We start from the raw sequence: 22857 nt of genomic DNA, 5'->3' as shown, positions 1-22857 counted from the left end.
CGGCATTTAGAACAGGGCGTAAACCAAACAACTGCTAGATGGGGGAGCGGTAGCACCGTGCGCACAGTAGCAGCTTGCCGCGCTCGTGCGAGCCTTGCTGGCGGAGCCGTGCAGCGATGCGATGCGTCATGCGACGCAGAAGGCGAGCGGCGGACCCGCGTGCGACCACGCACGCACTCAGCGCACAGGCATTTCCTGCCGCTCGGCTCGTATCGCGCGCTACGCGCCGATAGCAAAGAAACACAAACTGCACACAGCCACTCGAACTATCACATCTGATGCCCGTTATATCCACGGAAGGACACGTGTGACACTGGCGAACTCAGATCTCCCCACAGATGCTAAGTAAGTTTCTTTGAAGACTGGGTCAGAATGAAAGTTTCACTCCGCAGCGGTGAGTGCGCTGATATGAAACTTCTTGGCAGATTAAAACTGTGTACTGGCGGAAATAAAGCTGCGAGGACAGGTAGTGAATCGTGCTTGGGTAGCTCAGTCAGTTGCCGACATGGTAGCTCAGCGTGTTCGGTCAGACGGTTAGCTACCCTCTGTAGCCTCTGTAACCTACCGAAATTTCGAGACGAAATCAAGCTGGCGACGACTCTAGCGCCTGAGGGGTTGGCAACCCCTTCGACACAGGCTTGGTGCGGTTCGCCTACCTTCAGGCGCTAGGGTAGCCGCAAGGCTGAATTGGTGTCTAAGTTCCTGACAGGTACTCCCCTCTTGTAACGTGCTCAAGACAGTTGCGTGGGTGACTCCGAGGATGTTGCCAAACTCGGGGTCTTAGAGGGACATTCTACCGTTTTATTGGCTCACATGTTAATGTTGCACTCCCGTGTGATCACGCCACAGGAGGGCTGAAAAAGCAAGAGTACTCTTTGATGCTTCGGATCACTTTCAGATTTCGTCGAATAGGTTTGAACGGTTTCTAGCGGTTTCAACACGCACGAGACAGCGAAAATTGCGGTCGTGCTGCACTCGAAAGGGTTGCGATGATGTTCAAAGGGGATACAGACCCACAGTGTCCTTAGAGAAGGGTTGAAACATCCGAGGATGTCATCAGCGTCAAAGGGCATCAAGAATATCTTCCTGTTGCTCACTGCACTGCGAACTGCCGTTTTCGAACGCGAAATGTGTGGGAATCGACGCCCCAAGGAAAGGGGTGGTTTCATTGATGCCCTCTGTCATCCCCTGAGGCCTTTTCGTGTCGACTGTGAGCGACAGTATGTCTGAAATGTTTTCCTCGGCCACTCATAAGAGAGCCGTGTTTGATTTCAACGCGGAGTGTCGCGGTACTGAGCTCCACCGCACAGACGTCAAAAGAAGATGTGGAATGTAAGAGGGACTGTGACTATCATCCCATCGCGTGACACGTGCACAGTCGAGGTGAGCGGAACTGTGGTCAAATGTGGTGCCAGTGTGACATCATTAACCTGCCTTACAGCGCATGAACTAGTGAGCTGTGGCCTTCTTTTCGTGTTGACACCTTGCTGTTGGAAGTGGCGTCGAGGCCGAACGTGACGTCGCAGGGCTCCAAGCTTTAGAACTATTACAGAGCAAGGTTGCAGGCACCTTTGAACCAAATTTCAAAGTTATGCGTTGCAATGGGAGGCAGTTACGGGGTTTCGAAAAAGTTATCCTTTAATTGTGTTGCGCAGAATATACACTCCTGGAAATGGAAAAAAGAACACATTGACACCGGTGTGTCAGACCCACCATACTTGCTCCGGACACTGCGAGAGGGCTGTACAAGCAATGATCACACGCACGGCACAGCGGACACACCAGGAACCGCGGTGTTGGCCGTCGAATGGCGCTAGCTGCGCAGCATTTGTGCACCGCCGCCGTCAGTGTCAGCCAGTTTGCCGTGGCATACGGAGCTCCATCGCAGTCTTTAACACTGGTAGCATGCCGCGACAGCGTGGACGTGAACCGTATGTGCAGTTGACGGACTTTGAGCGAGGGCGTATAGTGGGCATGCGGGAGGCCGGGTGGACGTACCGCCGAATTGCTCAACACGTGGGGCGTGAGGTCTCCACAGTACATCGATGTTGTCGCCAGTGGTCGGCGGAAGGTGCACGTGCCCGTCGACCTGGGACCGGACCGCAACGACGCACGGATGCACGCCAAGACCGTAGGATCCTACGCAGTGCCGTAGGGGACCGCACCGCCACTTCCCAGCAAATTAGGGACACTGTTGCTCCTGGGGTATCGGCGAGGACCATTCGCAACCGTCTCCATGAAGCTGGGCTACGGTCCCGCACACCGTTAGGCCGTCTTCCGCTCACGCCCCAACATCGTGCAGCCCGCCTCCAGTGGTGTCGCGACAGGCGTGAATGGAGGGACGAATGGAGACGTGTCGTCTTCAGCGATGAGAGTCGCTTCTGCCTTGGTGCCAATGATGGTCGTATGCGTGTTTGGCGCCGTGCAGGTGAGCGCCACAATCAGGACTGCATACGACCGAGGCACACAGGGCCAACACCCGGCATCATGGTGTGGGGAGCGATCTCCTACACTGGCCGTACACCACTGGTGATCGTCGAGGGGACACTGAATAGTGCACGGTACATCCAAACCGTCATCGAACCCATCGTTCTACCATTCCTAGACCGGCAAGGGAACTTGCTGTTCCAACAGGACAATGCACGTCCGCATGTATCCCGTGCCACCCAACGTGCTCTAGAAGGTGTAAGTCAACTACCCTGGCCAGCAAGATCTGCGGATCTGTCTCCCATTGAGCATGTTTGGGACTGGATGAAGCGTCGTCTCACGCGGTCTGCACGTCCAGCACGAACGCTGGTCCAACTGAGGCGCCAGGTGGAAATGGCATGGCAAGCCGTTCCACAGGACTACATCCAGCATCTCTACGATCGTCTCCATGGGAGAATAGCAGCCTGCATTGCTGCGAAAGGTGGATATACACTGTACTAGTGCCGACATTGTGCATGCTCTGTTGCCTGTGTCTATGTGCCTGTGGTTCTGTCAGTGTGATCATGTGATGTATCTGACCCCAGGAATGTGTCAATAAAGTTTCCCCTTCCTGGGACAATGAATTCACGGTGTTCTTATTTCAATTTCCAGGAGTGTATTTATACAGCGTCTCCAATAAAGCACAAACTTTAGGGACAGGTTCCTTATCCAGAAATAAGTAAACAAGGTCAAGTAAAGATTCACTCTAAAATGCATATGAACCGTTGTTCATCTTCGATACTATGAAACATACCTCTTCAATGAGTTTATTCATGCTGAGCTCAAAGGGTCGATCTGTAGTGATTACTTAGGAGAACAACAACTTCTTAGCGGAGACCGCTATAAAAGATTTCTTGTTATTTTATTACAGTCCTGAAGATGTAACTTATTTTTACCGAAACCTGTTATCGACAGTGAAGTGTTATAGCGATCTCTGCCAAGAAGTTTTTGTTCTCCTGAGACATCTCCTCTACTGCAAGGTCTTTGCTTTCCATATTTTAGGAGGACGAAGTACTGACCAAAACAAGAGAGAAATGTCGAGTAAACATGGAGTCTAAAATGCTTACATTAACACTTATGAACACTCCTTGATCTTTGTTAGTGTGAAGCACATCGCTTCTACTGAACAAGTGCTCACAGCTCTTAAGGTATGCGTTTTACAGCCGATGTTTAATCGACATTTTTTCTTGTTCTAGTCCATACTACCTCCTCCCAAGATATGAAAAGCAAAGGTCTTGCAGTAGAAGAGATATGTTTCATAGTATCGAAGATGAACAAGTGCTCATATCTGTTAAGGGGGGTAGGACGTCCAACGAGCCGTCTTGGAGCAGGAGAGACACCACAGGACATTTTAATGTCCACTGTCTATACTTTTACGAATAAATTCATAAAACTTTGCCAGCATGACCAGGAAGGATTAAGGATTCACAATCATAGCAGTGGAAGTTCAAAAAAATAACAAAATAATTTTTTTTTTACATGAGAAAGTTCATCATTTTTTCACTTCTATTGGCTGCGTTTGTTGCTATAGGTACATGTTTCTTCATAAGTAAGAGAGATTCTTCGATGAATTTTGTACAGCATGAAAGCCATACTTACAGGTGTATGAAATTCTAGAAATTATTTAATTTCTGAAAAAATCAATGTGCTGCTACATTTTAAACTTCATGTTTAGAAAAAACTCAAATTTTATAGTTAATTTTATAGTTAATTTTTACCACAGTTTTTAATAGATTTGGAAAATTCTAGAGTTGCATACACCTGTACGTATGGTATGTATGCTGTGCAAAATTCATCGAAGAATCTCCCTTACTTATGAAGGAAAGTGTACCTACAGCATCAAATGGAGCCAATGGTAAGTGAAAAAAAGGTGAAATACAAACGTAAAAAATAAATTATTTTCTTATATTTTTGAACATCTACCACTATAGGTGTAAATCTTGAATCCTTTCTGGTCATTCTGACAAAGTTTTATGAATGTATTTTTAAAAGTATAGACAGTGGAAATTAAAAATTCCTGTGGTGTCTCCTGCTCCAAGTCGTCCCGTTTGACGTCCTACCCCCCTTAAGGTATGCGCTTTAGAGCTCTCATTTACTAGACGTGTTTTCGATGTATAATGAGTCATGTTCATGCTCAAAACTAGTAGAATAAGAAGAAGAATAAATTACAGCTGCGATGAAATACACACACGAAAATGTATTTCATACAATGTATTAAAGCTGCTAAACAGCACGTACAAAAAGTAATTCAGTTCCTCACTATTTGATGGTGATGTCTGAAACACGAAAGTCCGAAAGAGATAGGAGACAGCCATTCTTATCGAAACGCACAGGTGGTCTGACACCACGCCGGTGTAACCGACTGGCACTCCGCACGTGGAACGGATGCCTGAGCGGAGAGCCTGTACCCAAAGCTGATCGGTTTCTCACAAGCGGTGGACGGGACCGCAAGAGGCAGGAAGCAGGCGTTTAAACGGTCGGCTATTATAACAGCGAGGGCGATCGCTCGGCTGAGGACGCGCCCGCACAGGACGTCACGCTCGGTAACGCGCTCCCCAGACACCTGCCCTGCACCCGTGAGAAACCCGACAGCTCACTGCACTCCACAGCAGCGCCCAGCCGAGTCTCACGCTCGATACCAACAACTTCTTACTGAAGCAATTAGTGGCTGTACACCTGAGTACAGCTAAACACTGGAACTGCTTTCGCGGTGGAGAGCCTGCTTTCACCCTCTTTGGTGTACAGCATGTACGGAATGACTCAGAGAAATGCAGAATTTAGGACAGAAGGTAGATCGAGCTTAAATGACAACTGAACTGGCAGAGGTGATTATTAGCATGTGGTGTAATTAACATGTCTACATCTACATTCTGCAAACTACTGTGAAGTATTCCAGAATGAGATTTTCACTCTGCAGCGGAGTGTGCGCTGATATGAAACTTCCTGGCAGATTAAAACTGTGTGCCCGACCGAGACTCGAACTCGGGACCTTTGCCTTTCGCGGGCAAGTGCTCTACCATCTGAGCTACCGAAGCACGACTCACGTCCGGTACTCACAGGTAGGTAGGAGACGAGGTACTGGTAGAAGTAAAGCTGTGAGTACCGGGCGTGAGTCGTGCTTCGGTAGCTCAGATGGTAGAGCACTTGCCCGCGAAAGGCAAAGGTCCCGAGTTCGAGTCTCGGTCGGGCACACAGTTTTAATCTGCCAGGAAGTTTCATACTGTGAAGTAGATAGAAGGTTGTGCTTTCCTTTGCACAAGGTATTGGGGCTTCTTCCCATCGCACTGTCATATGAAGTGCGGGAAGAATGACTGTTTAAACGGTTCGTGAGCGCTGTAATTTGTCTGATATTGTCTTTACGATCCGCGAGAGTGATACGTAGTGTGTTGCAATACATTCGTAGTGTTGTCACTTAAAGCTGGTTCTTGAAACTTTGTAAGTAGGATTCCACGGTATAATTTGCGTCTGCCAGGTCAGTTACTTAAACATCTCCGATTCGCTCTCTCATGTGTCAAGCAAACGTATGACCATTCGTGCCACCCTCTCGTGTAGCGTTCAACATCCCATGTTAGCCCTCTTTAGTATGTGTCCCAAATACCTGAGTAATATTCTAGGATGGGTCGTGTGAGTGTATTGTAAGCCATCTTCTTTGAAGCCTACATTTTCAAAGTGACCTATCAAAGAACCGAAGTCTGCCACTTGCTTTAACAACGGTTGAGTCTATGTGATCGTCCCATTTTATATCCCCACAACTTATTACACCCAGGTATTTTGTATGAGGCGAATAATTCCAGTCGCGAGTCAGACATTGTAATCACAGGATATTAGGTTTTTTCGTGTTGTGAAGTGCACAGTTTTACAACTCGGAACATTTAAAGAAAGTTGCCAATTCTTACACCAAAACACCTGACTCAATATTTGTGCAACATGTTTCAGAAAATATTTCCTGGCACAGAACTGTATGATCTGTGCAAAGTCTGAGTTTCGTCTACACCTGTAGATGACCCTGCATCTAAGATTAAATGCTGCGTTCTCCGTACCAAGAAATCTTCAGACCGTTCACAAATTTCCCTTGTAACCTCATACGAGGTGCATTCAAGTTCTAAGGCCTCCGATTTTTTTTCTAATTAACTACTCACCCGAAATCGATGAAACTGGCGTTACTTCTCGACGTAATCGCCCTGCAGACGTACACATTTTTCACAACGCTGACGCCATGATTCCATGGCAGCGGCGAAGGCTTCTTTAGGAGTCTGTTTTGACCACTGGAAAATCGCTGAGGCAATAGCAGCACAGCCGGTGAATGTGCGGCCACGGAGAGTGTCTTTCATTGTTGGAAAAAGCCAAAAGTCACTAGGAGCCAGGTCAGGTGAGTAGGGAGCATGAGGAATCACTTCAAAGTTGTTATCGAGAAGAAACTGTTGCGTAACGTTAGCTCGATGTGCGGGTACGTTGTCTTGGTGAAACAGCACACGCGCAGCCCGTCCCGGACGTTTTTGTTGCAGTGCAGGAAGGAATTTGTTCTTCAAAACATTTTCGTAGGATGCACCTGTTACCGTAGTGCCCTTTGGAACGCAATGGGTAAGGATTACGCCCTCGCTGTCACAGAACATGGACACCATAATTTTTCCAGCACTGGCGGTTACCCGAAATTTTTTTGGTGGCGATGAATCTGTTTGCTTCCATTGAGCTGATTGGCGCTTTGTTTCTGGATTGAAAAATGGCATCCACGTCTCATCCATTGTCACAACCGACGAAAAGAAAGTCCCATTCATGCTGTCGTTGCGCGTCAACGTTGCTTGGCAACATGCCACACGGGCAGCCGTGTGGTCGTCCGTCAGCATTCGTGGCACCCACCTGGACGACACTTTTCGCATTTTCAGGTAGTCATGCAGGATTGTGTGCACAGAACCCACAGAAATGCCAACTCTGGAGGCGATCTGTTCAACAGTCATTCGGCGATCCCCCAAAACAATTCTCTCCACTTTCTCGATCATGTCGTCAGACCGGCTTGTGCGAGCCTGAGGTTGTTTCGGTTTGTTGTCACACGATGTTCTGCCTTCATTAAACTGTCGCACCCACGAACGCACTTTCGACACATCCATAACTCCATCACCACATGTCTCCTTCAACTGTTGATGAATTTCAATTGGTTTCACACCACACAAATTCAGAAAACGAATGATTGCACGCTGTTCAAGTAAGGAAAACGTCGCCATTTTAAGTATTTAAAACAGTTCTCATTCTCCCCCCTGGCGGTAAAATTCCATCTGCCGTACGGTGCTGCCATCTCTGGGACGTATTGACAATGAACGCGGCCTCATTTTAAAACAATGCGCATGTTTCTATCTCTTTGCAGTCCGGAGAAAAAAAATCGGAGGCCTTAGAACTTGCATGCACCTCGTACTATCGTACTTCTGAGAGTAAGCGTTGGTGTTTACTGATCTAAATGCTTTTCGGAAATGCAGCTAGCATTAGGAGCAAGATCAATGCTGTGTAAGCTACCTGAAGGATTGCTGTTGAGTGTTCGGAATTTTTATTCTTCGGAATTAGGTGCATGTATATACTCTGTTGCCAGCTACACTAGTGGATACCATCATCTACGAAAATCCAGAGGAACAAGTGTCATCTGATTTGGCTGTCCTCTGCTTGGCATATAGGCGATAGGCCCATATAGGCGACAGCTCTTCCATGTTTAACTAAATACGTCGCCAGAAGCAAGTCAGCGTGTTTCAGCGCCCGCCCTGCATCCTTTGACTCACTCCCACTCCGAGCTGTATAGTCTGTCTGTAAACTCAAGAGCGAGCAGTGCTTTTGGTGGGGGAAGTGACCTTTCCCAGAAGAACCCTGCCACTGGCCTACAGGGGCACCCAAAATCAGTTGCCCGTTACCTGCCTAGCGGTGTAGATCAGCGAGCAGTGATACACGTCGTTCTGTTCGTGGGATCTTAATTGCCAGTGTCAGACAGTTAATTTTGTATGCTTACTGATATACTTCGGTATCCGGAAGTGATGGATAATCGCCCTGCATTGCAATAAAATGTGCAGAATATGGAGAAGAGGAGGTATTTATGGAGTAACGAGCGTATTAAAGAGGCGGCACAACAGAACTATGGGCTAATATTACCACTCCCAATCAGAGGGCTGCAACTTATGCAAACGTCAGCCTCGCCACAATAGGACGCATAAGGAAGAAACGCGAAAACAAACCGCGTGGTTTACTGGAACCGCCACGAAGGAAAACTGATAATTTTGGGAGGAAACTCTTCGTTATAGGCAGTTTCACAAAATCGGTCATTCGACAAACGATGGAGGACTTTCACATAAACCAAAAAATAATGACGACATTATGGACATTACTTACTGCCGTAAAAAAAACTGTTTTCTTTGGGAGAAAGATGTTTTACGTAAGACACAGCGTAAAATGGGATTTACCTGGAAATTTCTAGCTTTTAATAGAAACATAAAGTAAGAACAAGGCTTAAATTCTACATATTGATTGCACCATACGGGGTTCGTTTTACGAATAGCAGTGGAGGGTACATACATTCACATGAACAGGCGTTCGGTTCTGTATTTGTAGCAGAATCCTGACTTCCGTTCCTACGTTAATATTACTTACTCTATAATGTTGTGTTTCGGAAGAAGCTATCGTGCTTTGGATTCGTTATGGTCTTAACGCATTTGTCTAAAAATAAACGCTGCCAGGACGTATCTGTACACGGCGTCGACAAAGATTTAAAACGCGCGCCGCGGCAGGACCGGTACTAAGTTGTGAAGCAGCCTGTAGAAGCGCCCTGTGACGTAGCTGGGTAGGCAGAGTGGGGACTCGCTCGCTCGCTCTTCAGTTTACCGACAGACTATACGTGTCAGCTACGTCGGGTTTTACCTCTTGGTCATAATCGTGTCTCAGTTTTCCCAGACGGTGAAACAACTAAATTGGAAAGTGATGTCCCGAGTGCACTTGAATTGCAGCTCCTCACTCAGGAACTTCGCGCAAAGCCTGTGAGTGGTCATTCATTATGATTTAGAACTTGTTTCCCAGCCTATTATACACCATATGTTTTATTTGGAAGATATGTGAAGGACCCAGACGAAAGTTGAAGCTTTGTGTCGGTACCCGAAGTCTACTGATTTCTCTCATTCGAAGTTCTGCCCAAGTCCAGTCCTAGGTCTACACCCAGTACTAACCTATGAGACAAAATCGTACAACGAATGAACTCAGTCTTGACTAACAGCGTTTTCTACAATTACAGTTTAAGTGTAAATGAAAACTTTTATCATATGGCCAGTGTTAACACAAGCACTTAAGAGCAGACGTTACAGCGCTGATTGTGTTCGCAAGGTATTCACGTGACGCTGTGGAAGTGAAGAGAGGTGACTATACCAGACTTTGGAACAACCTTTTCTTGAAAAAGTGAAATCAATAGTTCGCGTACCTGATATAGCGAGGATCAGTTAGGCAACCACACGGTTGCCGTTATTCATTTATATGATTGATAGGAATGCGTGCACTTTTATTGTGACTAAATTTAGATTTCAACGAGTTTGTTATCTTGGTTTTGCTTACTTGCTAATCCTGGCTCCGAAAAGATTTCTCTAGCTCATATGCATAAACGTTGATTTTTTTTGCGTTTTTCATACTCCACTTCTCTCCATTCTTCGGCCAAATTACCAAGCGAAATGGTAGTGGGACAGTAAAGGGGGGTTTCGTGATTGGAATTAAATGGGAGTGGCTTACCAGTTACAGCATTTACCTGAAAACAAAGGGAAATCTCTCCATAACGGTCGAAACTAGGAGCTTGGAACTGTTGCGCGCCCTTTCTCAAAAATTTCGTGTATGTACTTTGAGTAAGCATGTGTGTTATTGGATGGAGTGATGTGTCGTGATAACGAATGTCGAAAAAGCTTTTAAGTTTATAATTGTTCCAAAATGATCATTCAACTCCGTCAAAATTTTCTGAATAGTTCTCGAGTGATATCACTATAGTTCAGAGCGGTTTAAGAAAGATGTCGCTTATAATGCTCTCGTGTATGTTCTCTTCACTACTGGTAAGCATTGCGTCAACACCATAATCACCAGTTACATTCCTAGCTTATGTACAAATCGTGTGGCATTTAGAATTAAGGCCGTATGCAAATCAGAAATATTTAATGTAAGTAAATTGCGAGTCAGTACTTTCAAGAGATTTCAAAGTAGACTATGAAGGTATTAGAGTGTAACACTGAGAAGCAAGGCATAACAAAGTGAATTACGAAGTTACAATAATCTCTAGAAATGAAAATATTGAAAGTAAATAATCAGATAGGTTGTCACATCCGTTGTGCAAACCTGTGCAATTGACATCATTTTAAATCTGCTGAAGTATAATAAATCTTTACAAACTGCAACTGTAAACAGAATCTTTCAGCAAACGTTTCATAACTTCCCTCTACCTTCTTGCGGGAAGCTAAAGTTGTGAAAATACCCCAGTGTGAAAAACAGATAGGCGTAATTTTACAGACAGACTAGGAAGCATGTTATTTAATATCACCATTCTCGGGCATTTGCAATAACTGTGCGGTAAAGATTGGAAGATTTTAGGAGGAGATATAAGGAAAGGGTGGGATGGTATTTAGGTTCGCGATGCTAACGCTTAATGCCGTTTTTAAGTATGTTTAATGTAGAACAGCTAATGTCATTGGTGGTAAATATTCTGGAAACTATTTCGAGACCGAGGCTCCAAACGAAGAACTTCCTAGATATGGTCCAAACTTTTTTGTCGATCTGGAAGAGAAAGTTACGGATCATACCATGGGTCGTTTCGATCAATCTCTTGAAAAGAGAGAGAGAGAGAGAGAGAGAGAGAGAGAGAGAGAGAGAGAGAGAGAGAGCGAGGCAGCGCCGTGATTGAGGCCTTGGACCCCAATTCGATAGAAATGGTGTTCAGTTTTCCTCCGGATCGATCTAATTCATGCTTACCGCGATCGCCCTCTATCACTTGAGGCAGGCAAAGCTCGTTCGAAAGGGTCACGGCGACATCGTCACGTCCTTGCCTGTCATTAATGATATCAGATTGGATGTGACGTTTGAGTCTTAACTTTTCTTCCTTTCTGTTTCGTAAAGGCAACTGGGTAATATGAAGAGGGAATTTTAGAGTTGCTTGCTGAATGTCTACGCGCCACACTTTACTAAATTGCTCAATACGCTGTCAGAGGTACAAAGGGTCAGTACTGATACTGGTGTAACCTCTGACAGTTTCCTTTCATCCTTCGTGCAGTGGGGCCGCGCGGTCTCGGGCGTTATGTCACGGTCCGCGCGGCTCCCCCCGTCGGAGGCTCGAGTCCTCCCTCGGGCATGGGTGTGTGTCGTCCTTTAGTTAGTTCAAGTTAGATTAAATAGCATGTAAGCTTAGGGACCGATGATCTCGGCAGTTTGGTCCCATAAGATCTTACCACAAATTTCCACTTTTCGTGCAGTGGGTGTGCTTGCCAAATTAGGTACCTCAACATTAATTTTAATGGAGTCAGTGATTCGACTACAGAAGAACGTAGTAAAAATAAAGCAATTTGTCGGAGAGCTGATTCGAAAGCATGATGCTCTGCGTGTAAGATAACACCTCACTAGCGCTACTACTGTGAAGAACCATGAGCGCTGAAGATGCTGGATGCTGAGATAATTCGGCGGCGCGAATGCAGTAACGCTGCGCGAAGGCGATAATAGCCCCTGGCAGGCGTCCGAGGCGTTCCGCCGTGGAGTTTCTCAGCCGTTTTGCTGGAAGAATACTCTGTGGAATTCTGTCAAATGTACGTAGGCGCGGTCCTAAGCAGTTAATGACACAGCCACGCTTATTTTGAATCCCTCACAATTACACTGAATTTGTTACGTGCACTGATTTCTTTAATATTTCGTACTCTCTTTTTTTTTCCCCCGTGGATTTCGTATCGTTTTTGTGCAGAACCTCACCTGGCGCCTCTTCTTTCATCGTAGACCTGTCACTTGTTTTTGTCGCCTAACTAATGTCCGTAACGACGTGCTAATAGGATCGACTGTGCTAGTCGTTTCGATGTTTTAACTGTTTGTGTGTTGTGTTAACGTGGTGGAGATGGATAATGGGTCCATTAGCGCTCGGTCGTTCATTCAGAATGTGGATCACTATCTTGTTGTCAAAGTTGGCATCCGACACCTAGCGTCACATTATGATGCTAAGATCTATTCTGTGAAGTAACTATTCTTGTCCTCACTTATTCTTTGGACTACTCCATCTCAAATTTTATCTGTCCACTGAAGATCAGCATTCTTCGCTAACACAACTTTTCAACTATTTCCGGGTCTTACTTCTCCAGATGTCCGATGATTCACGTTCCACTTCCATGCAGTGCTCCAAACGAAACTTCTAGAAACTTTCTCCTCAATTCTATACTACTATCTGATACAGTTGAGCTATTTTATTGAAGAAAGCTATCTTCGTCTATGCTAGTCTACTTTTGGAACATCTTCATCTACACTTTATCACATAAGTCTCAACTGTGGTTATCCTTTAGCCATATTCCGTACCAAGTATGTCATATGTTCCTTTCGGCGGGCCGGCCGGAGTGGCCAGCGGTTCTAGGCGCTACAGTCTGGAACCGCGTAACCGCTACGGTCGCAGGTTCGAATCCTGCCTCAGGCATGGATGTGTGTGATGTCCTTAGCTTAGTTAGGTTTATGTAGTTCTAAGTCTAGGGGACTGATGACCTCAGAAGTTAAGTCCCATAGTGCTCAGAGCCATTTGAACCATTTGAACCTTTCGGCGGGTCTTCTTATCTCCCTTACATCCGGCCAAGGAGCTGTCTCGTAGGCGAAATTTGTTTTTTCATTTCTCTTCCGAAATTTTCTTTAACTTTCTTTAATGCTTCCTCGACGAACAGGTTGTGAACAACAAGTGTGATTAGCTGCAACTGTGCCTCTCACCGACCCTAACACGCACTCGTCTTCGTTGACCTTTGATTTTTGTCAGTCCCACGTAGATTTTGTACATGTGTGATATAGACCATTTGTCTATGACTGTACGTGTCATCCAGTCTTCTACGGATTTTTCTCTTAATCTGCCTTAAGTTATAGAAGGCTTTCACTGGGTCGACAAATACTAGGAAGATGTCCTAATTTTTCTTCAGTTTGCCTTCAGCTACCAAGCGTAATGACAGAGTTGCTCCTCTCGCACCTTTTCTCTTTCTGAAACCAAATTGATATTCCTGCACTATGTTTGAAATTTTTTTCCATCCTTCTGTGTATTATGCTGATCAGAAATTTACAAGCGGGACATGGCACACTAACGTCTGACAGTTTTCACATTTATCTGCACGCTACCAAATATATCCTGCAGTCGTCAACGGCCTATTGTCGTGTTAAATTTGTAATCAGATGTAACTGTAGCTATTAAACTTTGAGAGTTAGCGCCTTCGTCCCATATTCGGACAGAATAGTTCATGTAGCGAGAGATTACGATGCAAGAGAGCATAAATAGATTCCTGCTTCGGATTAGCGACAATTGGACCGATAGCGACCACTGGACTGATCCAGCAGCCAGTCAAGGTACAGTTCTTAGGTGGTCCCCTAAGCTTCTGCAGGGGAGTTAACGCTGTTATCTGGATTAGCCGCATCCTCCCCTGCCCCACGTGTCTCACCAGTTAGGTTAAAACGATGCAGCTTCGGAGCAGATATAAATGCCAGTTCTACAATGCAAATGCTCGCTGTGCTGCAGACGAAACAAAACCAGGAGATGCGCAGATTGGTTGCTATGCTACGAGGCAGATTAAACTCATCGGTCTTACACTTAAGAGCTGAAGCAGTGCCATTCTCTTACTTTACTATTAACTTTTTGAGGATATGAGTATGGTAACTGTGCTTTGGCAGTAGACGTAGGCCTGGAAGTATCAGGCACTTCGTTTCTTCTCATCATACAGCCCACAGACTTAATTCCTGTTGCACTGCGCTAAATTGCTGTCCTTGTCTTCGAAGTAATGAGTCTGGAACTGTATTCGTGTTGCAGGTGCGGTATACTGGCTACCGGGACCGACCACTGGAAGAGAGGCAGGCCCGCTTCCACAACGGCTGTCGTGAGGGGCACACGGAAATCGTAAGTGTCTCTCTCTCTTGTTTGGCTACATCATATATTTTTTCTTAAACGAATGCAATAGATTTCGCGAGTCTAATTCATTTCTGTATGCTGTTTTGAATAGTCTTAACCTGTAAAACGCTCAATAATTACAAATAATTACAAAATAAGCAAGGCGAAAAACTTTAGTTTGTTTTTGATCGCCTAGATTGATTTTTTTACAAAAAAGGGATATTCGTCCAGTTTTAGAAGACATAAAAAATTAAAAAAATTAAAAGGTGCTGATCTTATCACAGAATATATTAAAATGTACTATTCTTCCCATTCCATGGCGTATCGGGTACAGCAACCATGGGTGATATTTCGAAAGAAAAACAGTCTTGGTTGCAGAGAAAACAAAACCCTTTCGCCCCTCTGGCGTAACATCAGAAAATCTATAAGAAAAAGAAAACATTATACGTCAAGGTAAGGTCCAGTATAGCTTTGCAAAGTAGGAACATATCCACTCTGACGTATGTTCCTTTCCTTTTTTTTCTTTTCTTTGTAGATTTTCTGATAATGTCCCAGAAGGATGAAACGCGTAAGTAAAAGTATTTTTCCCTTGCAACCACAACTGTTTTTCTTAACAGTTTATGCACCGTTGAATTATGCTCAAGAGATCTAAAAAGGGCTTCCTGCCCCCCACCCCCCAAAAAAAAGAAAAGGAATCTGATGTTATCGAATAAAAACACTGTTTCTGATATTTTACTGTTGCAACTCTGCAAAAATTATCAATATTACATTCGATGTAAAAGAAATTCCAGGGCAGAGTTAAACGTCATATTACAGCCGAGGCACAGCTTAGAACGCCGCCATCTTGTAAACAACATACTAACACTTAAAAAAATGAGCTTTTAATCCAATTTTTACTCACGCAACTGGACATTTTCGTATATTACCGTCATCCTGTGAGATTATGGTCTGCAACCTTGTTTGCTCACGGTGATGTTTTTAAACTACGTAGTGTTATTGTCTTGGTATTTAAGAATGTCAGTTATTGCATGACAACAGCTAATGATGCTTTCCAATGCACATTCACCGCTTTTTCACATTCTGAACGATCTGAATATGGTTGCAGATAGCAACCTAAACTGGTTGTCGTACTTTGTGACAGGAAAATTGCGCTGTAGACGTAAAAAGTTAAAAAAAAACTTTTCACGTCTACAGCGCAAGTTTCCTGTCACAAAGTACGACAACTAGTTTATTTAATAAGCCACATTAAGACCGCAGTCTCCTCCCTGGCTATGTCAGGCTTCATTAAAAAAATAATGTTTGCGTCACAGAGGAATTTTTCACTCCAGAATCGCGAATCGCTTCAGCCTTCTTGGAAACACGTACAGTTCTCACCCCTGACTCCTCATCCTACTGATAATCTCTGTCCCAAACACTGTTGTTAATGGATTCAACTACTAATCATTTATGTTCAGCTTCTCATTTCATATAAACCATAGGACGATTTTTTACAGTTAAGTTACCCGTTTTATAAATCACTTTCCGGCCCAAATGATTTAAACATCAATTTTTCGTGATATTAAATATTCTGTATTCCCTATATCGAACACTATTTTCACTAAGAACTATATAATTTCATTCAAGACTAGGATATTCGTTTTTCAGTCCTTGATTGTGTTAACATTGGGATAACGTAAAAACTGGAAAGTTAAAAATTACGTTTTAAATGACATAATCCTTAAAAATGTAAATGTTGTGTGGCATTGTTGGCTGGGATATCCTACGGGGTGAGGTTCAGACGCCTATCGGAAAAAGTGTTCTTTCTCCGCTCTCACTGGCCCTTTTCCATGAGAATATGTGAGAATCGTATCGTATGTGTATTCGTAGAGTGTAGGTCGCTTGTATAGTGTAATGTTTGTACTATGTGTGCATAAAAATCCTATGTCAAGGTCGCAAATTTCCCTTACTGCTTGCCAGTTTAGGCTGATTACCGAACCATCTTCAGATCAATCTAAAATATTGTTCAGTTTCTGAGACGCACGACACATCGTCGTATTTTCTAGAGCTAAGTCGCCCTAGTTATATAAAAAAACCCTGAAGTGAAACTCGTAGTTGGTTATGTAAACAGAATACGTTAACCACTAATCAGAGTTGTCAATTTACATAACCAACCAAGATTTTCACTTTAGGATACTTTATTTAACTACAGCCTCTTAGCTCCAAAAAATACGACGCTGTGAACGTGTGTCATACACTGAACAACATTTAAGATTGCTCTGAAGATGGCTCGGTAAAGAATATTTGCGATCTTGATGTAGAATTTTTATTCAACAGATCGTGTCTTCTCCCTGCCCCCCCCCCCCCCCCCCCGATTGACAATGCCAAAGAGTAACAATCGTGGCGATGGTGATAATGATAGAAGGGAGAGGCTGAAACCCGATGGCGGTACGTGATATACTCTTGAGTAACACCATGCGGATCGTCATCAACAGCATCACGTGCCCTCACTTCATGAAACACTGCAGTGAGATGCGGATAAGAATTTTACACCACCAACATTCTTCTCTTGTTACCACTGAAAATTTGAAGAATTTTGTTCTACCGGACTGCATTTAAAATTGCTTTATTCTGCACCACTAGTTTAGGGTATGGCACATTCTCAGGTGCATCTACACTAGCAACAGATATAGTGCCTCGTCTCGTCAATTGTCACGTGCCATGTGTTCCTGTGCATGCATTTCCTCAATTTTATCGAGGCTATGGCGCCCCACCGAGTAGAAAACAAGTGAAAATTTTATACACCACTGGGATAGGACTACAGCCGGCTTACTCAAGAGTCGAGCGCCATCGCACAGGCGTGCATTAGTGTCCTCGGCTACGCAAGTGGGTTAAACAATCATTAATAAGCAAAAACTCGTGTGGATCTCTTAAGTTCTAAAGATACGTGATATAACTGATGTTTTGGAAACCATTGTTCCTTCTGCGTCCAACTCCATAAGACATGATGCAGAGAGTTAACGGGACTTCTCAATTTTAAGCACTTTTACTGTAATCACCAGTGTTGCTATAAAAGCTTCTGGCCATCAGTTACCATTAGTTGAAGAGCGAAACTTCAGACTTTTAATCTCAAAGCGGAAAACGGGATCCGTTAATGCATAAATATTCATGTACAAGGGCTTGATAGTTATAAATGATCTTATCGTTCGTTTGAAATTCTTCATGGTGACTGCTTCGTACCACCTTCGTGGTCAATTAATTACAGTTTTGTTTGGTATTTTGTGGTCAGTAGTCCGATAGTGAGCGGTCTGCGTGTCTGAATGTCATGCGCCGATTCGGGTTCAGTTCTCAGAGGTGCCAGGGACTTGTTTGGTGAGAGGGCTGGAAGTGGTACACCTGGCAATTGAGGAGTTAACCTCCCTATTAGTGAAAACCGCACAAAATCTCAACAACAGTTCCGGAGATTAGCCTTCATGAGAGAAAACCGCGGCGGGGGGTTTAAATTAAAATATATGCACAGGTAACCAGCCCGTCGTTCGGTGGTTTTGCAGGCGTTCGTGGCGACGGGCACCAACATCCAGCTGGTGTTCAACCCCAGCACCAACGGCTACAGCACGGCGGACCCGGGCCGCGAGTGCGACTTCGACAAGGAGCACGGCAAGGTGAGCACGGGGCGCGCGATGGTCTATCGGTCCGCTTGCCGGCGGATGCGAAAGACGGCGGCTTAGTGCAGGTCATAGCTAGCATCTAGCTCTGCCCTATCAGCCGTGATTGCTTGCGCATTTTTGAAAGCTCTGTTAAGGATCTAGGCCGTTCTCCCGCTCTAACACAAAATTACCCACAGAGACTCAGACATGGAAATCATGATGATATACAAGAAACACCTTCCCACTCTACAAGAAAACTACCATATTAAAAAAAGAGGCTCACACAACAGAAATGAAACAACTCAAATGATCAGATCAATTTCGCAAACCACATAATTGTTAAATTAATAGACCACTCAGCATAATATTAAATAAAGACATATGACACACAATCACCATTACCATTTACTCAGAGTTGGTCGCAGCCACAATTTCCTCCTCCACTCCCCCCCCCCCCCCTCACCATTTTCGCATTCGGGAAGACGACGGTTCAAACCCCTCTCCGGCCATCTTGATTTAGGTTTTCCGTGCTTTCAGGCAAACTGAAAGGGCACGGCCGGTTTCCTTCCCCATCCCTCCCTAATCCGAGCTTGTGCTCCGTCTCTAATGACGTCGTTGTCGACGGGACGTTGAACACTAATCTCCTCCTCCTCCTGTTCCTCTTCGTCCGCCCCATTTTCCAAGCAGTCTGAATTCCTTTCTCGCCTGCTCGTCCATCCCGCTTATACCTCTGCTGAAGATCTAAAAATTCCCCTTCCTTGCCTCCCTTTCTGCTATCCTTCACAGTTCTTGAACAGTTTATTTTACGAACAAGTTATCTCAGCAACCTTTTTGCGCAGCTATGATAGCATCAGAATGAATATGGTATTGTGTTATTTTGCTAAGTAATGACATTATTGGGGAATAGCGGGTGTTGTGTGATACCGTACATCAGCAGTCAGCGTTAATTCAATTTGTGTTCACTATATTTTGCGAAAAAAAAGAAATAAAAGCACGTTACTGGCAAAGAATTTACAAATTTATCCTTATTACAAAACACCTGGTAAGCGTACTTACCTATATATCACCGTACCCTGTGTTTTGATAAAGACCTGATAGCCATGTGATGATAAATTTGTAACGTTGAAACCAATAATCGTGTTTTTCAAATAAAGTTAACCAAAACTGAATTCTGACTCGCTGCTGTACATTATTCGCAGGATAAAATTTACACTTAAGGGTAAGGCACATACGTCACAGTCGTTCATCCTGGGTACTGTGAGAGCAACGATTATTATGCGACCCACGCTGGTGTTTACCTCGTAGAGTTAAATCTCCTCACAGTTTTTAACAGTTCCTTGTGAGGCTGCTCCATACCGCTGATATGCAGAGCGGTTACTATATGTGATATTGCCTTCTTGCAAGTTTTATGTTTTACAGACGATGAACACGAATCCTTGTTCGGCCTCGGTCATTTGATAGCTACTGCTCTTTATCTCAGATACGACTAAGAGGTTGTTCACCCGGTTCAGCTCACAATGGTGTAGACGCTACGAAGCCTAATTTGTGGCTTGAAATGAAGTTACTGGCTCTTCGTTTTCGTCATGTCTTCCGATTGGTTGGGAGATCTCCTCCTGAATCTGTTAGGATGTAATGTTTTCATTTCTGCATGGTTATGGACTCCTGCACTGCGTATAGCTTGTTTTAAAAATGCCAGTCGCAGTCTTCTTCGGACCTTCGTGCTTTGTAATGATTCTTCTAGAACAGAACACTCATCACGTCTTCTTCGCGCTATTGTTCTCCTAAAGGACCTTTCTTCCCCAATTCTTTGCAGGAATTCCTGGTTGTTAGTGTTATTTGTCCAATTCAACAGGTGTCTGCAGCACCTTAGGTAAAATGCTTCAAGAAAATTTTTTGGAAATTTGTGGTAAGGTGTTATGGGATCGAACTGCCTAGGTCATCGGTCCCTAAGCTTACGCACTACTTAATCTAAGTCGACCGGTGTGGCCGAGCGGTTCTAGGCGCTTCTGTCTGGAATCGTGTGACCGCTACTGTTGCAGGTTCGAATCCTGCCGCGGGCATGGATGTGTGTGATGTTCTTAGGTTAGTTAGGTTTAAGTAGTTCTAAGTTCTAGGGGACTGATGACCTAAGATGTTAAGTCCCATAGTGCTCAGAGCCATTCGAACCTAATCTAACTTAAACTAACTTACGCTAAGGACAACACACACACAGCCATGCCCGAGGGAGGACTCGAACCTCCGACGGGGAGAGCCGCGCGGACCGTGACAAAACGCCCTAGACCGGGCGACTACCCCGCGCAGCATGCTTCAAGAGATTTCATTTTTGCCTATCGTTCATGTTCTACTTCCACGCAGTGTTACGCTTAAAATGCAACACATAATCCCTTTTTTCCTCACTCCAATATATATGATTTCTGAAGAAAGCATTTTTCTTTTACCCGTGAGCATTGCTTTTGTTTTTAGAATTCTTTGTTTGTCTTCTTTGCTTCGTGCGTCTTCAGTTATCTTAAGCCCTAAATATTTGTGTGATAATGTTTGTTACATTTTACTTCCTCATATTTTGATAAGGTTATTGGTTATTAATAATAGTAATAATAATAAGTGTTTCTTGAAATGTACCGTAAGAAGGTCATAAAAACAGCATATTACGACTGATTCATGCGCTCTAGGGATGAACATACACTCCTGGAAATTGAAATAAGAACACCGTGAATTCATTGTCCCAGGAAGGGGAAACTTTATTGACACATTCCTGGGGTCAGATACATCACATGATCACACTGACAGAACCACAGGCACATAGACACAGGCAACAGAGCATGCACAATGTCGGCACTAGTACAGTGTATATCCACCTTTCGCAGCAATGCAGGCTGCTATTCTCCCATGGAGATGCTCATAGAGATGCTGGATGTAGTCCTGTGGAACGGCTTGCCATGCCATTTCCACCTGGCGATTCAGTTGGACCAGCGTTCGTGCTGGACGTGCAGACCGCGTGAGACGACGCTTCATCCAGTCCCAAACATGCTCAATGGGGGACAGATCCGGAGATCTTGCTGGCCAGGGTAGATGACTTACACCTTCTAGAGCACGTTGGGTGGCACGGGATACATGCGGACGTGCATTGTCCTGTTGGAACAGCAAGTTCCCTTACCGGTCTAGGAATGGTAGAACGATGGGTTCGATGACGGTTTGGATGTACCGTGCACTATTCAGTGTCCCCTCGACGATCACCAGTGGTGTACGGCCAGTGTAGGAGATCGCTCCCCACACCATGATGCCGGGTGTTGGCCCTGTGTGCCTTGGTCGTATGCAGTCCTGATTGTGGCGCTCACCTGCACGGCGCCAAACACGCATACGACCATCATTGGCACCAAGGCAGAAGCGACTCTCATCGCTGAAGACGACACGTCTCCATTCGTCCCTCCATTCACGCCTGTCGCGACACCACTGGAGGCGGGCTGCACGATGTTGCCGACACCCCAGGAGCAACAGTGTCCCTAATTTGCTGGGAAGTGGCGGTGCGGTCCCATACGGCACTGCGTAGGATCCTACGGTCTTGGCGTGCATCCGTGCGTCGCTGCAGTCCGGTCCCAGGTCGACGGGCACGTGCACCTTCCGCCGACCACTGGCGACAACATCGATGTACTGTGGAGACCTCACGCCCCACGTGTTGAGCAATTCGGCGGTACGTCCACCCGGCCTCCCGCATGCCCACTATACGCCCTCGCTCAAAGTCCGTCAACTGCACATACGGTTCACGTCCACGCTGTCGCGGCATGCTACCAGTGTTAAAGACTGCGATGGAGCTCCGTATGCCACGGCAAACTGGCTGACACTGACGGCGGCGGTGCACAAATGCTGCGCAGCTAGCGCCATTCGACGGCCAACACCGCGGTTCTTGGTGTGTCCGCTGTGCCGTGCGTGTGATCATTGCTTGTACAGCCCTCTCGCAGTGTCCGGAGCAAGTATGGTGGGTCTGACACACCGGTGTCAATGTGTTCTTTTTTCCATTTCCAGGAGTGTATTTCAGGTAATTTGTAACTGGTTTTCTGTCGTTCGTTGGAAGAGCGTGGCCAATAACTTGGGGCACCTGGAGTTGGAAGCAATATAACGGTGCCTGAAAAGAGACGTTTAAGGGTCGGCCTTTCGCCGGAACGTGTCGGAGAGGACTGGAGGTCCACGTGTGCCGGCAGACATGCTAGACACCCCCTGGCTCGCTAAGCTGACGGCCGGAACGAAAGCGCATATTGTGAGAGGCCGTTACAACGGTACTCACCCGCCCTCAGCATTCATGACTGCTCTTCTGGGGACTCCCTCCTGACGAACTCTGTGTGTATACACACACACACACACACACACACACACACACACACACACACACACACACACACACACGGAACGGGGGGAGAGAGAGGGGGGGAGGGAGGGAGGGAGACATCGGTTTCCATGTACCAAAAACAGTCGGGAACGTTTTGAGGGCCTTTATTTGCGAATTAAGAGGCACTAACGTCGTTGTGAAATGGTTAAATAACTAAGTTACGATTCTGTAGTAATACACCGTGCCGGTTTAAGTTTATGTGGTTCGCTTACTTTGTTTCAGTCAGTTGATGACATTGGTTCGTTCTATAAGAACGCGACCGTTACCATCTTCTGAACCGTTCGACTTGCTTAGAGATG

The 22857-nt window shown here is 45.3% G+C and overlaps 1 protein-coding gene across 1 annotated transcript in view; it reads left to right on the top strand.

Moving 5' to 3' along the window:
* LOC126162956 (protein big brother) overlaps positions 1-22857 on the top strand; it is a 260533-nt gene that overhangs the window by 22814 nt on the left and 214862 nt on the right. Inside the window, exons 2-3 of the mRNA XM_049919791.1 lie at positions 14477-14563; positions 18082-18192. Of these exons, the coding sequence (XP_049775748.1) occupies positions 14477-14563; positions 18082-18192 (198 nt within the window). The remainder of the gene's footprint in view (positions 1-14476; positions 14564-18081; positions 18193-22857) is intronic.

Source organism: Schistocerca cancellata, chromosome 2, assembly GCF_023864275.1.
Source record: "Schistocerca cancellata isolate TAMUIC-IGC-003103 chromosome 2, iqSchCanc2.1, whole genome shotgun sequence".
In the NCBI taxonomy this organism is placed as follows: domain Eukaryota; kingdom Metazoa; phylum Arthropoda; class Insecta; order Orthoptera; family Acrididae; genus Schistocerca; species Schistocerca cancellata.
This window is presented reverse-complemented; position numbering and strand designations above follow the sequence as displayed.